Source organism: Protobothrops mucrosquamatus, unplaced genomic scaffold (assembly GCF_001527695.2).
Source record: "Protobothrops mucrosquamatus isolate PMUCROS unplaced genomic scaffold, P.Mucros_1.0 scaffold428, whole genome shotgun sequence".
Classification (NCBI taxonomy): Eukaryota; Metazoa; Chordata; class Lepidosauria; order Squamata; family Viperidae; genus Protobothrops; species Protobothrops mucrosquamatus.
In genome coordinates this window covers 344,289-360,297 of record NW_015386753.1, presented here as the reverse complement: position 1 = coordinate 360,297, position 16,009 = coordinate 344,289, and the positions used below count along the sequence as shown (strand labels likewise).

The 16,009-nt window shown below is 40.2% G+C and overlaps 1 protein-coding gene across 1 annotated transcript in view; it reads right to left on the bottom strand.

Moving 5' to 3' along the window:
* Window positions 1-14,783, bottom strand: part of ABHD6 (abhydrolase domain containing 6) — a 29,698-nt gene extending 14,915 nt beyond the window's left edge. The window contains exons 1-2 of the mRNA XM_015816333.1: window positions 14,571-14,783; window positions 4,445-4,594 (exon numbers count right to left, since the gene is read on the bottom strand). Coding sequence (XP_015671819.1) covers window positions 4,445-4,563 — 119 coding nt within the window. The 5' untranslated portion in view covers window positions 4,564-4,594; window positions 14,571-14,783. The remainder of the gene's footprint in view (window positions 1-4,444; window positions 4,595-14,570) is intronic.
* Window positions 14,784-16,009: the final 1,226 nt, after the last annotated feature.

The window sequence follows — 16,009 nt, the reverse complement described above, 5'->3', positions numbered from 1 at the left end:
TGTAGGTGAGAACTCCTCCGGAGCCCCGAGGATTCTCCGCGATCCAGGACGCCTTCGCTTCGGCGAAGCTAGAAGCCGCCGCCACCGCTGCAACTTGAAGTTAATTGTGAGTTTTACTTGTAAGCAGACGAACCAACTTTGGAAGCTTGCTTTTTATTTTTGACTTTACTTTAACTTGGATAATAAGTTTCTCCCCGTATGTGTGTTGGAATGAGGAAAAGTGAAATTAAAATGGCGATGGATTGATACTTTTCAGCAAGAAGTGAAAGTGATTTCCGGTTTGAAACTTTTGCTACTTTGAATCTGCGTACTTTTTGTTCTGGTTGAACTGCTTAAATTTACTGCTAATATGGTTCTGAGAAAAATTGTGCCTTTAACTTTGAGACCGATTACATCCCTGAGGTCTCAGACATCTCAACTAACTTCTGAAATTTTCCACTTGCCTCCCCCGTTATCTTTTTCACCTCCATCGCCCCTTGCCAGAGAGCTGCAGAACTTGGTTTCCGCAATGACTGAGATGTTTCAATCGTTTGATGTTAAATTTCAAAATAGATGTGATCAAGTGATGCTACAACAACAGGACTTATTACAACAACAAGATTTTTGCTTGAATGCTACAATTGCTTCTCAAGACCTGGTTGAACAAGTGGATGCGGTGGTAGTTGATGAAAGCTATCCACACCCTGAAGGGGCCATATTAGAACCTTACATTGACTTTTTAAAAACGAACAAAATTGTGGAACAAGGAATAATAGAAGAGAGACTGAGTAACCCTGAACAGGCCTTTATATATCAAGACATACAATTTGAGGACTCAGAGCAACCTAATTGTGAATTTATACTGGGAGTTAATGTGGAAACTATCAAGCAAACTAATTTCATACAAAGCTACTTGGATAATTTTGATGACCAACAATTAATTGTAATTGACTCATTTCAACTGCTAAAAACAACAAAGATTGATATCCAGATCAATATTCAGATGACATTGGCAGAAAGGGAAGAAAATTTTGCTCAGTTTGAAGTGATTAAGTTTTGTAACCAAATCTTGAGGTTTGATAATCGAAACGCTCTAATATGGGAATTAACTTGGTATAGAAAGAAAGCTAGAGTCAGATATAAATATGACATTAAATTTTATCTGATGGGTTAAAATGTCTTAAAGGTGTTTTTTTTGATTTAATAATGAAGGAAGACTATTATAAATATGATAATGTTGTAATAACTGAATTTGTTTGATTTAATTATGAATGGATGGGAATTAAGGTCCTAAAGGTTCTTTTTTTTGATTTAATAATGGTTGAAGGAGGTGGACTTATTGTTAATGTTACATTTGATAAACAATTGAATGATAATTAAGTAATTGAAGTTGTAAACCTTATTAAGGGNTTTTTTTTTATTTAATAATGGTTGAAGGAGGTGGACTTATTGTTAATGTTATATTTGATAAACAATTGAATGATAATTAAGTAATTGAAGTTGTAAACCTTATTAAGGGTTCAAAATGATTTTTTATAGGTGTAGTTTGATGAAATGATAGAATTTACTTGTTAACTTTATGGAAGATGGGAATTTTTTCTTTTTTTTTCTTTTTGTATAAGTAAGGGATGGTGTTAAACTATCTTGCTGAAATGGTAAAGATTTTGGGTATTTGAAGAATTAATTAAATGAATAATTTTTATTAATACGGAGGAGATGGATTGTTTAAGTTTAGAGTTTGGAGTTAGAGATATTAATATTTGTTTGCTTGTATTTGAATATTTGCCTAGGTTTGGTTTGGGAAGTCTGGGGGGCGGGGGGATGGGATATAACATTGTGTAATATCTGTGATGTATTTTTTTTTCTATGATGAAAACAATAAAAATTTTATAATTGAAAAAAAAAAAAAAAAAAAAAGATCTGACTAAAACCAGAATTTCAATGCCCTTGAATGTGTGGGGACAAAGCAAAAGTATCAGCATTTTTCTCCTGTGCATTTCCAGAGACTCGTGGAGAAGATAAAGCAGTCATTTAGATTTATTTTGACATACTTGTCAAGATCAAGTCTCAATCACAGCATAGCAAAAGGAGGAGCTGGAAACAATGCCAAATAAAACAAAACCCAATTGCAGGTTTCTTATGTGGCAATTTCTAGATGTTTACTTCTGGAGAACATTTATGATAGCCAAGTAATAGGTGAATTGGCAGATGTTACAAGTACTGGCTGTTATTTATCATTTTCAAACACCCTTTTGTGCATCATACATTTGTACCCATGTCTATTTACCTTTTAGCTCAGGAGCCATATACAGCCTTCCAGCCCCAACTCCTGAACAAGTTGCTGAATCCAGGCAGTGCAATTAGGTAAGCCCCAAAACATCTATTTTACTAAAATTCATTAAAACATCCCAATGCTTCCAAAAATGAGGCACAGACTTCCATCCCCCATCCTTCATCAATCCAGCCTGCTCCTGGTTAAAAGATCTGGGCAACCAAAAAGAAAAAAGGCATCTCCCAAACATAAAACAATTACTTTCTGCAGTGGATGGGGAAAACAAAGAACAAAAAAGGCAAGATAATTGTTGCATTACCCTGGACTGAATGCAGACTTGGTGTTCTAAAAATAGGCCCATTGAAATTGGAGAGATACAGGTTAATCATGTCCAACTTAAGTCTATTAATTTCAATAAATTTACTCTAGATATTATTAAGTCTGGATCCAACACGGTACTGGGGGTTAGCAAGACATTCACAATGAAGCTATCCAATTTTCCAGATAGCCATATTCCAGAGAATGTGTTCATTTTGAGCTGTTTGGCTTTTCTGATGGAAGAGCAGAAAATCATCTGTGCACCAACCAGCAATGGAGAAAAAAAAAGACAAAAAGCTATTGATGATATATAACCCAACAGGAATTGTTCAAAAGGGAAGATTCAACCAGGCACAAGAGAATCCTACAATGGTCACCGCAGCATTTTACTGATGGGAGTTGCATATGTGAGAAGAAAAACTGATTCCCATGTTTCCATTCCATGTTTCACAGAAGACTGCCTTTTTTTTCCCTTAGGGACACCTCCTTCACTTTCCCTCTCACGGTCCTTCCTCAATAATTCTCCTTTTGCTAAGATCATCAAAGATGATATTCTTATCCCACCTAACTTTTATTTATGCTTAATCATTTAACGTAGTTTGTGATGACACTGTTTGGTAAAGAATCTGTCCCCATTGAAAAAATAAGCTTCTGACATCTTTACTCACAGGGATCTAGTTTCCTAAATCAGGCAAAGTAACCTAGGTAATAATCTACTGCCTAGCAACCAAGAATAAATACATGCCTTGGTACTTAGATACATGCTGTTAAGAGAATTCTGTATTATACTAACTGAGCATTAACAGTAACAATAATTTTGCAGGAGATTAAAATATTCTAGCACCCAATGTTGTCTATTATGCATGGAAACAGGTAAAGGAGTCACTGCAGATTTTACTCCGCTAGTCGTTGCCGAATCTAGGGGGCGATGCTCATCTCCGTTTCAAGGCCACTGAGTCAGCACTCTCCAAAGACATTTCTATGGTCATCTGGCCAGGTGGTACGTTTTTATCTACTGACATTTGCTTTTGAACTGGGCAGGAGCTGGGGCAGGAACGGGAGCTCATCCCATTGCGTGGTGCTCAGATCTCAAACCCGAGCTGCCAGCTTTCCAGCTGACGAGCCCAGTGCCTTTAACCTCTGAGCTACTGAGCCACCCATCCATACAGGCCTAATTGTAAAATAACTGTCTTCAGATAAGCTACAGCTGAGTGGAAGAATGCTATTCTGCTTGGCAAGGGTGCTTCATTTAATCCCCAACAACTTATGATAAAAGGATTTTAGGTCAGATGATAGAGGAGACCTCTGTCTGAAATTCTTGAATATTACTGGCTTATCACAATAACATGGACCATTAAATGATCACAACACCCAATCTTATATAAGACATCTTCCTGCAATGGTATTTTACAGAGATTTTACTGGAAAGCAATGGCTGCATGTCACTGATTATCTTATGTTGTTTGTTTATATTCTTTCTCAATCTCAGCCATTTTAAATATGTTCAATTCAATCCCCAGACCTGACCAGCCAGTGAGAGCTCACACATCTTAAAGTTGTGAAACAGTATCTTTTAATGTTCTTTGATGAACAGATTGGAGGATAAAGGGTTTAATATTTAATGTTTACACTAGATTCTCTTACTTCTTCCCACTGCAGAACCATCATGCTATATTGGGCACAGTTCAGCAATGCCCAGTTTTTAGAATTTGCAATGTCAAGAAAGCAGGTACAAAACAAGGTGGAAAGCAAGAAGACTCTTTGAAAGAAATGTGACTTCGTTCATTCTAATTAAGCAAATTACAACAGGTATGAATTTGTTCTGTAAAAGAACAGAAACTGAAGTTATCATACCAAGGAAAATGAAAAGCTTACCAGTAATATATTTTGATCAGTGCTGAAGGCCACAGGAAAAAGGACGCCACAAAAGCCAAAATGGGAATAGCCAAAGTGCCTCCAGCTATTACAAACATGTTTAACACATCAAGATCCATCTTGCCTTCTTCACAGTTCTGCTTTCTTCACCTGCATGGATAAAAGAAGTAGAAATATAAGTCTCAAAGTAGCCAAGCAACAAATGCCTGAAGACAAAGCTGTAGAACAGATATTGTACAGGATCTCAGACAACAGAGCTAACCTATCTGTTCTCTTTTTCAAATGTTCCAGGATAACAGTATTTTCCTTGAGTTAAATTTCAGAACCAAAAATAAAGGAGATGACTGAGTAAAGGGGGACATCTACAAGGAAATGTTTATAGGAGAGATAGTACGACCAATGGGCACTCAATCACAAAATCAACCTGGACAGAGGGTAATCTGAAATCCATATTGATTTGACTTTGGAGGCAGGATTCAACAGAATCCAAAGCACAACTAATGAAGAGACTACGAGACTACCCTAAAAAAATTAGTCCTGCAAACCACCAAATAAAACATTAAATTATTCAAGTTTGGTTTACTTATATCTGTTCAATTACTAATTAAAGAACATACAATAGTTGGCTAAGTTCTATTTCTGATTTACATCTACCCAATGAATTTCAATGCACAGCAAACTCTAAAAACTATTAGTGCAATATTGACCACAGATCATTTGCAAAACACACTAATTTACTCTTTCAGACCACCATCTCTGAGTTATTAAATATGCTAAAGAAGCCTGTCTCTAACCTAAGATCCCATAATACAGTGGTGGCGAACCTATGGCACGCGTGCCAGAGGCGGCACTCGGAGCCCTCTCTGTGGGCACACAGAGAAGTGTAGAAGCTACCCAAAGTATTTCCCCCCTGTGGAGAGAGGGAAGGGAAATTCTATCCCACCCTCTAAAAACAGCGGCGACTGACTATCCAGGGGAGTTTAAAATGCTGAAAGAGTAACCTGATTCTAACTGAATTTCTATCTTTCTAAAATTTGAGGACTAAAAGATTTCTTACTCTTATTGAAGATTTGGGTTTTTACTTACAAAAAAGAAGTAAAATTGGAAAAAGGATTATAAAAATTTTGGACTTAAAAATAATAATTTTAAAAGGTATGGGCGACATCTTGTGGCTAAACCTGATATTACAACTTGTTATTGCCTAAAAGCTCTTAGGGGAAGCCTGGAACCCCCACAGAGCGTGTCCCCGGGTAGCGGATTTGGGGCCCTACCCATTATGGCTTTTATGCTGTAATGGCGGGTTGGAGGGAATCAAATACCTCCTGTGGACCAACAGGCCTGGTGAGTGGCAGCTGGCTCCCCAGTATCGATTGAAGGCGGAGACCATATTGTTTGGAACGGATTCAGAAGACCAGCACACGGTGTGGTGGCAGCCACTTGAACAGCATGTGCACAGCGGTGCAGAAAGCAAAGGAAAGACTACTACACTATATATTTCCCAGGGAAATCATGTTAATGGTGGCAAAACCTAACAATGGCCCCGAGTACGGGCGCCCCTTAAATGGGGCAGGGGTGCTAAGAATCTCCCAGTCTGCTAGAAGCATGATAAACCCAAAATTATGAATTGGTACATGGAATCTGAGAAGCCTATATGAAGCTGGGAAAACACACAATACTATCCAAGAAATGTCCAAATACAATATCTCTATATTGGGAGTGAGTGAAATGCGCTGGCCTGAAAATGGAATGTGTAGAATAGTAAATTATACTATCTACTACTCTAGTAAGAATAGCAAACACCATCGAAATGAAGTAGCTATAATCGTAAACAAACGTGTAAATAAATGCATCAAGTCCTTTATTCCTGTATCCGATAGAGTGATAACGATCCAAATAAATAGTACTCCAGTAAATATGAATGTTATACAAGTTTACGCTCCCACAGCTGACAGCGATGAGGAGGATTTAGAGAAGTTTTACGAAGACATAAGCAATGTACTGAAAACCCTAAAAAGTAATGATATCACAATACTCATGGGGGACTTCAATGCAAAAGTGGGAGAAGGAAGTGATGCTCCTGTAGTTGGAAACTTTGGCTTAGGAACCAGAAATGGTAAAGGTGACAGATTTTTAAGACTTCTGCAAGGAACATAAGCAATGTGTGATGAATACTTTTTTAAAGTTGCCAAAAAGACGCTTCTACACTTGGAGATCACCGGCAGATACACGAAATAATGTAGTAAGGAACCAAATTGATTATTTTACAATAAACAAAAGATTTAGAAACTCAGTAAAATCAGTAAAGACATACCCAGTTTCAGATGTACCATCCAATCATAATCTATTACTTGCTGAAGTCCAGCTGAAACTAAAAAGGATGAAAAACCCGAACCCTGCTAAACCAAGAACTGACAGAGACTTCATCATTAAACATGGACGTAAGATTAAAGAAGAACTAGAAAATCATTTAAGGGAAACCAACAACCTGAATGATGATGTAGAAGCAAACTGGAATAAATTTAAAAATGCAATAGTAGAGGTAACAAATTCAAAACAGAGAGAGGGGTACCACAAGAAACAACAGTGGATGATGGAGGAAATTCTTCATCTAATGGATGAAAGAAGATCTTATAAAAATAAAAACAAACAAAAATACAATGAATTGCAGAAAACAATTAGAAGAAAAATTCAACTGGCAAAAGAAAAGTGGTTTGCAAAGAGATGCAATGAAATAGAAGAGACAGAACGTATGCATGATAATTTTAATTTACACAAAAAAGTGAAAAAAGCAGCAGGCCTCTACAAAAAGAAAACCAACAACTTAGTTGACAGAGAGGGGGAAATTATCTTAGATGAGGATGAAAAACTAAAAAGATGGAAGGAATATATTGAAGAACTTTTTGAGGACACTGGGGATGATATAGATATGGGAAGTACAGTATAACAACTGTACCAAATATCACTATGGAGGAGGTTGAGCATGCAATAAAAATAGCAAAAAAAAAGAAAAGCCACAGGACCTGATGATATCCCAGTAGAAATTTTAAAATTGCTGGAAGACAATGGGAAGAATTTTTTACTGCAGCTCTTCAATCGGATATATGAAACAGGAAAGATACCTAATGATTGGCTAAAATCAACCTTTGTGACAATCTCCAAAAAAATAAATGCAAAGAAGTGTACCGAATACAGAACAATAAGCTTAATGAGTCATGCCCTGAAAATATTCCTGAGAATAATTCACACAAGAATATACAACAAAATTGAAGAGCGTCTAGGTAACACACAATTTGGTTTCAGAAACAATCTTGGTACACGAGATTCGCTATTCAGCATTCAAGTTCTTGTACAGCATTGTAGAGATGTCAATCACAGTGTTTAATGTGCTTCATTGATTTTGAAAAAGCTTTTGATAAAATAAGACACAGCAAACTATTAGAAATCCTGAAACAAGGGAGACTAGATGACAAAGACATCCAAATCATAAAGAATCTGTATTGGCGTCAGGTAGCAAATGTGAGACTAGGCCAAAAATACTCAGCTGATGCAGAAATAAGAAGACTGAAAATCAGGCTTGTCAGATGCTATATTTTTTCTATCCTGCTCTATGGAGTAGAGAGTTGGTCTCTGACAGAAGGCCACCTGAAGAGACTAGAAGCATTTGAAATGTGGATTTACAGGCGGCTGTTACGTATAAGCTGGGTTGACAAGATCAGAAATGAGGTGATAAGCCGCCCGAGAAAGCCAAGGGAAATCATCAAAACAATTAAAAAACGAAAATTAGAATATTTCGGACATGTGATGCGACACCCAGAAAAATACGGCATGCTCCATTTAATCCTTCAGGGAAAGATTGAAGGCAAATTAGGTCCAGGCAGAAGAAGAACATCATGGCTTCAAAATCTAAGGGACTGGTTTGGACAAAACTCAGCATTTTTTCGTGCGGCTCCTGATAAAAACAGGATCGCCAACATCCGATAACGGTTATGGCACAAGAAGAAGAAGATTGCCTAAAAGAGACTTGGCTTGAAGTCCAGACTATAGATAAGACTTTTGCAATCTTGGCAGATATCAGCTGTGAGAAGCCCAGCTGTGTTCTATGCTCAGTGACAAAATTATTTTCATTCTCTGATTGTAAAGCTTTTAATTTAACACACCACTAAGAGAACATGGATGAAGATCAGGAACAGATTCTCTTTATGTTGAAAGCAATTTATGAAACTATTCTTACAGCTACTGATGAAATAAGAAGCTACAGAAAAGAACAAGATGTCAGCCTAGATCAGGCGTAGGCAACCTTGGCTCTTTTATGACTCCTTTGTCTTCAACTCCCAGAATTCCTGAGCCAGCATGGTTGCCTACCCCTGGCCTAGATATACGAACTCAAACTTTGATTACATGATTACAACTAAAGAATCAACTACACAGAATATAATAGAAGAAGTGGAACAATCAAATACTATGATAGAAGATTCAACTGATCAACAAACAGTTAACGGAAAACCCAGAAAAGGGACTGACAACACTGAAAATGAAAAAGACTTTCTATATAAACCAGAAGAAACCTGAAGATCAAGAAGAAGAACAGACCGAAGGGAAGATAAACATTTCAGGACAAGTACGTCAAGATGGAAAAATAGAGACGATTTGTTAGCCGTTCCAAAAAAATGGCGACTGGGTGGCCTTTTTTATCTCAAACAATATATATAATAACAGAGGGAGATCTATTTGATGATTTAAAAGCACGGATATGGAAGGCGAGTTGGCAAAGAAAGAAAAATGTCGGTTACACAATTATGTTTACAAATGATTCAATGTCAACTGTCGAAACTGCCCTGGAACAGGCTCTGTCCATTATTTGGGGTAGTGTAAAATAAAATCCTTTTGCATTCGTAATCTGAAAAATGGAGATTTCACTGTACACTTTTACAGTGTGATCCCAGAAAATTCTACTTTCAACTGTCACATCCAGAAATACTTACTTTGTTTCAGGGTGTTTATCTTTAAAATTCACTGACATATTCTAAAGATGGTTTACAAAAATCCCAACCAGGATAATTAAAAATAATCGACATAAGCAACAAGTCGAGGAGAAGGAGGAGCCATACTGAATAACCACTCAATTTTGATAAGTTTAATGGCCTGAGAAAATATAAAGATCTTCTTAGCGAAAACATAGAACTATTTCACAATCCCTGGTTACTCTCAAATGAGAGTTGAACCCTGTAACTCAAAAACAAATTCATCATGTTTTCAAATATTCTACTAGATTACCAGTAGATCAATATAGATAAGACAGGACAGGACAAGACAAGACAAGACAATCTTTATTGTCATTTTTTTACTGTGGGCACAATGGCACCATCAAAAATAAAATATATAATGGAAGGAGGAAGCTTGAGAGTTCACAAGGTTAACGCTGTATGGAATGAAACTCTGGATGAATCTGGATGTTCTGCTTCGGATACCACGAAGCCTCCTCCCAGAAGGTAACAAGGAAAACAGGTCGTGAAGAGGATGTGTAGTGTCCCAGATAATCTTACGGACCCTGCTCAAGCAGCACTTCTGTGCTATGTCCTGGATGGGAGGGAGGGAACTGCCAATGATCTTTTTGGCCATCCTCACCACTCTCTGCACTGCCTTCCTGTCTGAAGCAGTGATGCTTCCAAACCAGACTGTGATGCTGAATGACAGGATGCTGTTGATCGTCCCCCTGTAAAAAGTGGTCAGGACAGAAGGAAGATGTGCTTTTCTCATGCGACACAGAAAATGCAAGTGCTGCTGTGCCTGCTTCACCAGTTTCTCACTTTTGAGCGACCAAGCCAGCCTACTCATTAGCTGCACACCCAGGAATTTGATGCTGGCAACCATCTCCACAGGTGAATCATTAATGCACAGAGAAGTGTCTACTAAATGCTGGGGAATGATTGTGTTAAACGCTGAACTGAAGTCGACAAACAACAAACGCATGTGAGTATTTCTTTCCTCTAAGTCAGTGGTTCTCAACCTTTTTAATGCCGCGACCCCAACCGGTCGTAAGTTGAGAACTAAACCGGTCGTAAGTCGAGGACTAAACCGGTCATAAGTCGAGGACTACCCAACCGGTCGTAAGTCGAGGACTTTCCCTGCCCGGGAGCGCCGCACATGCGTGGTTCCGCCCCCTGCACCGGCCGAGGCGTAGCTGGCAAGCGGCAGAGACGGAGCAGGCCGACCACCAGCTGGCCCAGCCCAAGGGAGGTAAGGCACTCACCGGAAAAGGGGGAAAAAAATGGCGGACAAAACAAATGGGAGACAAAAAAAATGGCGGACAGCCTTGCTTGGCGACCCCCGTGAAATGGTCGATCGACCCCAAATGGGGTCCCGACCCACAGGTTGAGAACCACTGCTCTAAGTGCTTCAAGCTCAGATGGAGAACGGAAGAAATAGCATCCTCCATAGAGTGATTTGGTCGTTAGACAAACTGAAGCAGGTCAAATGCTGGTGGGAGGCTAGATACAACAATGTCCTTTATCAGCTTCTCAAAGCAGGTGCATCCAGCAGTCTATGCAGAAAATTGTAGCTTTACACTACACCTTTTTTTTTTACACTTTACAATTACACTACCTAGTTAGGTCTAATTTTTAGTACCGTATATGCAGTTTGTGATTAGATTTGTACACTGGCGATTCACACTTTTGCAGATTAACTACAGGCAACATCAACACAACACAGCTATAATCTTTGCACTAGGCAAAACAACTTTAAAGAGGGGCAACAAAGAAAATAAAAGAGGTTATTTTAATGAATACTCTACACTATTAGTCTAATTTCTTCCTCTCTAAAGTTTTTTTTTTTTTTTAATAACTTGGAACTGTGTGTCTCACTATTAGTAGCATGATAAGCTTTCCTTCCCATATAAATAGTGTGGGGAAGAAAGTGTGACGCCTTTAAGAAAGATCTCCACCCAGGACAGGCTGTTCCATTTTTTGAACCATATTAAATGCAATAATCACAGCAGCAACATAGGCTTGTCATATCTTTAAGAAAGAAGCTGAACTGCTTTCAACTGCCAAGATTTCCACTGGTCTCAACTTATCTCAACCAAGCTAGGGAAGGCTACAAAAAGAGAAGTTGAATCCGATACTTGGGACTTTGCACTCATTTTTCAATGGAAGCACAATCCATTGCTCTAAGAATAACACAAGCTAGGTGTTATAATTCTTTCTGCCAATTGTGCCTGATACACAATACATACAGGTCTGTTAACCTATTTGTATGTATGTATTAAGTCTGTTAACAGAGCTGTGTGACTTTTTTCTTTCCTAAACATAACAGCCTCCAGGTAAGGTAAGGAGACGGTAGAAGTTGTAATTAGAAATCCTCCAGGTTTTCTGAGCTTGGTTTGTTTATGTCAGACATTTCATTACCCAAATAGATAGTAACATCAGTGTAGTAGGGATGTTTCCTAGTGGGGTAATGAAATGTCTGTAAGTGAACAACCAAGCCCAGAGATCACCAAGGACTCCACAGTTCAATCCTGAACTCTTATATTTTCTTCTATTGGAAGTTGTAATGCAGTATAGCTCTGTGACGTGGGAACGGATTTTGAGGGGCTGTTTTCATAAAAATATGCCTAGGGAGTTATTTGGTTTCACTGACACAGGGTTGTGTTAGAAATTCTGTTTTGTCCTTTTTTCATCCTCTTCTTCTTGCTGTCCTGGCTGCCCACAGAGCTGCTGCTGCTGCTGTGACTTCTGGCAGTTCCAGTGCCAGCCCTCTCCAAAGGGCTGGCACTGGAACTGCTGGGGGTCTGGCTGGGCTGGGGGACGGCTGGGGATGGCTGGGGGACGGCTGGGGGACTGGCTGGGCTGGGGACAGCTGGGGGACGGCTGGGCTGGGGGACGGCTGCAGTATCTTTTGGATTCTCCTTCCCGTCTCTGGGTTTTAATGCTTCCCGAGCAACCTTGGACAGACGTTTGGCTGGGATGCCTTTATTACTTCTGTTGTATCTCCTATTGAAACCTCTTGTGGCCTGATTTCTTCTTTTATAACATTTGGACAGTCTTTCTCAGTTAATTTCTTTATTATGTCAGGACTTCTGTGTCCAAATTGTCTGTGCCATGTGTGAATGCAGTTTGAATGTTTTTCCTCCTTGGTAGTATTAACCATCTGATTGCAGTTCAGCTGATGCACTTTATCTTGTAATTTTAACTCTTCCAAGTAAGGTATCTCCTTTTGTGATAATACAATTGTCCCCTTTAAAGGTCACCACATTGCCTTGTTTTGTGACCTTCTTCACTGACAAAATAATAGTTTCAAGATAGTTTTTCACAAATATCTTTCTGGGGATACTCTGAGAAATAGGACAGTAAAGAAAATCCTCTTCTATTCTTTCTGATTCTATTCTTTGCCCACTATCTGTGGTGATTTTTTCTGTTTTACTCTGGTCAACGTAAGTAAAGAATTTGGATGAGGGGATAGATGAGGAACTCATCAAATTTGCAGATGCCACCAAGCTGGCAGGAATAACCAACACTCCAGAAGATAGGCTTAAGATACAGGAGGATCTGGACAGACTTGAACACTGGGCAATATCTAACAAAATGAAATTCAATGGTGAAAAAAGCAAGTTCTACATTTAGGCAAGAAAAACCAAATGTACAGGTATAGTATAGGGGGTACCTTGCTCAATAGTAGTAACTGTGAGAGGGATCTTGGAGTCCCAGTGGACAATCACTTAAATATGATCCAGCAGTGTGCTGCAGCTTCCAAAAAAGCCAACACAGTGCTAGGCTGCATTAACAGAGGGATAGAATCAAGATCACGTGAAGTGTTAATACAGTATCACTTTACAATGCCTTGGTAAGGCCACACTTGGAATACTGTACTGCATCCAGTTTTGGTCACCACGATGTAAAAAAGATGTCGAGACTATAGAAAGAGTAGAGAGAAGAGCAACAAAGATGATTAGAGGACTGGAGGCTAAAACATATAAGGAACGGTTGCTGGAACTGGGTATGTCTAGTCTAATGAAGAGAAGGACGAGGGGGAACATAATAGCAGTGTTCCAATATCTCAGGGGCTGCCAGAAAGAAGAGGGAGTCAAGCTATTCTCCAAAGCACCTGAAGGCAGGGCAAGAAGCAACAGATGGAAACTAACCAAAGAGAGAAGCAACCTAGAACTAAGGAGAAACTTCCTGATAGTTAGAGCAATTAACCAGTGGAACAACCTGCCTCCAGAAGCGGTGAATGCTCCAACACTGGAAATTTTTAAGAAGAAACTGGACAGGCATTTGTCTGAAATGGTATAGGGTTACCTGCCTGAGCAGGGGGATGGACTGGATGACCTCCAAGGTCCCTTCCAACTTTATTATTAACAGGTTGGTTAATAATACAGGACAGTCCGTGATCTTTTACCAATTTTCTATTATAACGTATTTGGGTCTGATTTTGTTTTCTCAAATCTTAAAGCAGTTTGGCAACTTTAAGCACGCATTAAGGCAGAGGCCTTGTCTGCCTACACGGTTGCGTGTTTAGAAAAAAAAGCAACGCTGGCTGCCAGACCCAGCTATGCTTTAATGAGCGACGTATATTCGGAATGAGGTCCCCCGTCTTTTACGCGATAGGATCGCTCGCCTATTACGGCGCACCGGGCTGTGCACCAGTCTCGCCATCTTTAACCCTTTAATGCCGAGGGAATTGATATGAAAGGGCCTCCAGTTCTTGCACTCCATCCAGCAGCACCGCCAAGCACTGCCTCGCTTTGCACCCGCTGCCAAACTCAGGAGACATGGCCAGCATGGCCGCCCGGAAGAAAAACTCAGGGAACCGGGAATCGGCTCCGCCGAGGAAGCTCCCCGGCCACGGCCCGGCTTCCAATGAAGGATTGCCAATGGCTGCCGGGCCTCGGGGGTCCCAGAGTCCTTTACTCCCCGAGGAAAACTCACGTACTGCTAATCCGCCTAGCCAGTGGCGCAGCGCCCGCTCCAGCATCCCTCTCAGTCCCATCCATTTGCTTCCTCCTTGTCGCTGCAGCGGCTGCTGTGGCTTCCTAACCGTAGCCAAGCCAACCTCCCCGCTCCCTGTTTTGCATTACGGAGACCTCGTTAGAGTTGCCCGCCGTGCCCACCCTGCTCCGGCAATCTACCTGAGCGCTGCAGCGACTTCGGCCTCAAGAATAACCTGCTCCCCGGGCGCTTCCTTCGGCCGGTCTTTTTCTGCTTCGCGGTGTATTAAAGGCAAGGCTGGCGTGTGGTTCCTCCGACAGAAAAAGGCGAGTGGGTTGGCTAAAGACGGAGATGGACGTGCTGAGGTAGCGCATCGGGCATCAGGGCGATAATTAATTACGACGATCTCAAAGCCAATTCCCGCCTCTCTTCCTTTGTTAGACTATCGTCCAAAAGAAATCCAGATGGGCTTGCCTTTGAGTAAAATCCAAAGGTAGCCTGGCAGCTTTTAACACGAGAGTCCAAATCCGGGTCCTCTTGCTTATTTCGCCACACGTAAGATAAAGCAAAGAGCTTACCACGAATAATTGTAATGGAAGTCAGAAGCTAGAAATGGGACATGTTAAAGCTGCGGTCCCGTTCTCGTGGGGCTTGAAGAGTTGCACTGATTTTCAATGCAAAATCTTAGGCTTGTCTTCTCAGAAGTCCCGCTGAATTCAGTTGGGCTTGCCCGAGGGCAGGGGGTCGGCAACCTTAAACACTCAAAAGAGCCATTTGGACCCGTTTCCCACAGAAAAGAAAACACTGGGAGCCACAAAACCCTTTTGACATCTAAAATGAAGATAACACTGCATATATCGCTTTTTACCTTTATGCTATGTATTAAAAAACCATAGTGTGTTGCATTTATGAAATCAATGAACTGCTACAAAGAAAACAATTTTTTATTTCTGCATGCAACAAAAACATTTTGAACTCCCCCCCCCCCCAAAAAAAAGATGCTGGGTCGAAGGTTATTTTCAAAATAAAATACTCAATGTCTATTTGAGTCCTCCTCATTATTTATGAAATAAAAAGCCGATGCAAGCTATAAAAACTACAAATAGAAAAATAGAAAAGAAAAAAATTGCGGGGCTCGGGGAGAAAAGGACAGGAGAAAGAAAGAAAAAAACAAATCTTTCTCCTTCATGCCAACAGGTAAAAACAATTTTAGTAGCTTATCTACCATCTTTAAATACGGCATAATTATCTCCATTCCTCATCTCTTAATTAAAAAAACATTAAAATATTTCATTAAATGTTCTTTACTAAAGGTCCAGTAAGGACTACATATATTCATATATCTCTCTCCCTGCCCCTCTCTCTCCCTGCCTCTCTCTCTCCCTCCCTTCCTCCTTCTGTCCCTCTCCCTCCCTTCCTCTTTCCCCCTCTCTCTCTCCTCCATCCTCTCTCTCCCTCCCTCTGTCTCTCTCCTTCCCTCTTCCTTCCTCCCTCCCTTCCTCCTTCCCTCTCTCTCTCTCCCTCTCTCTCCCTCTCTCTCCCTATCCCTCTCTCTCTTTCTGCCCATTCATTCATTAATCCAATCTGAGCGCCCGCATGTGCCCACACAGACTTTTCTATCTTGGTCTCACGGGGATCG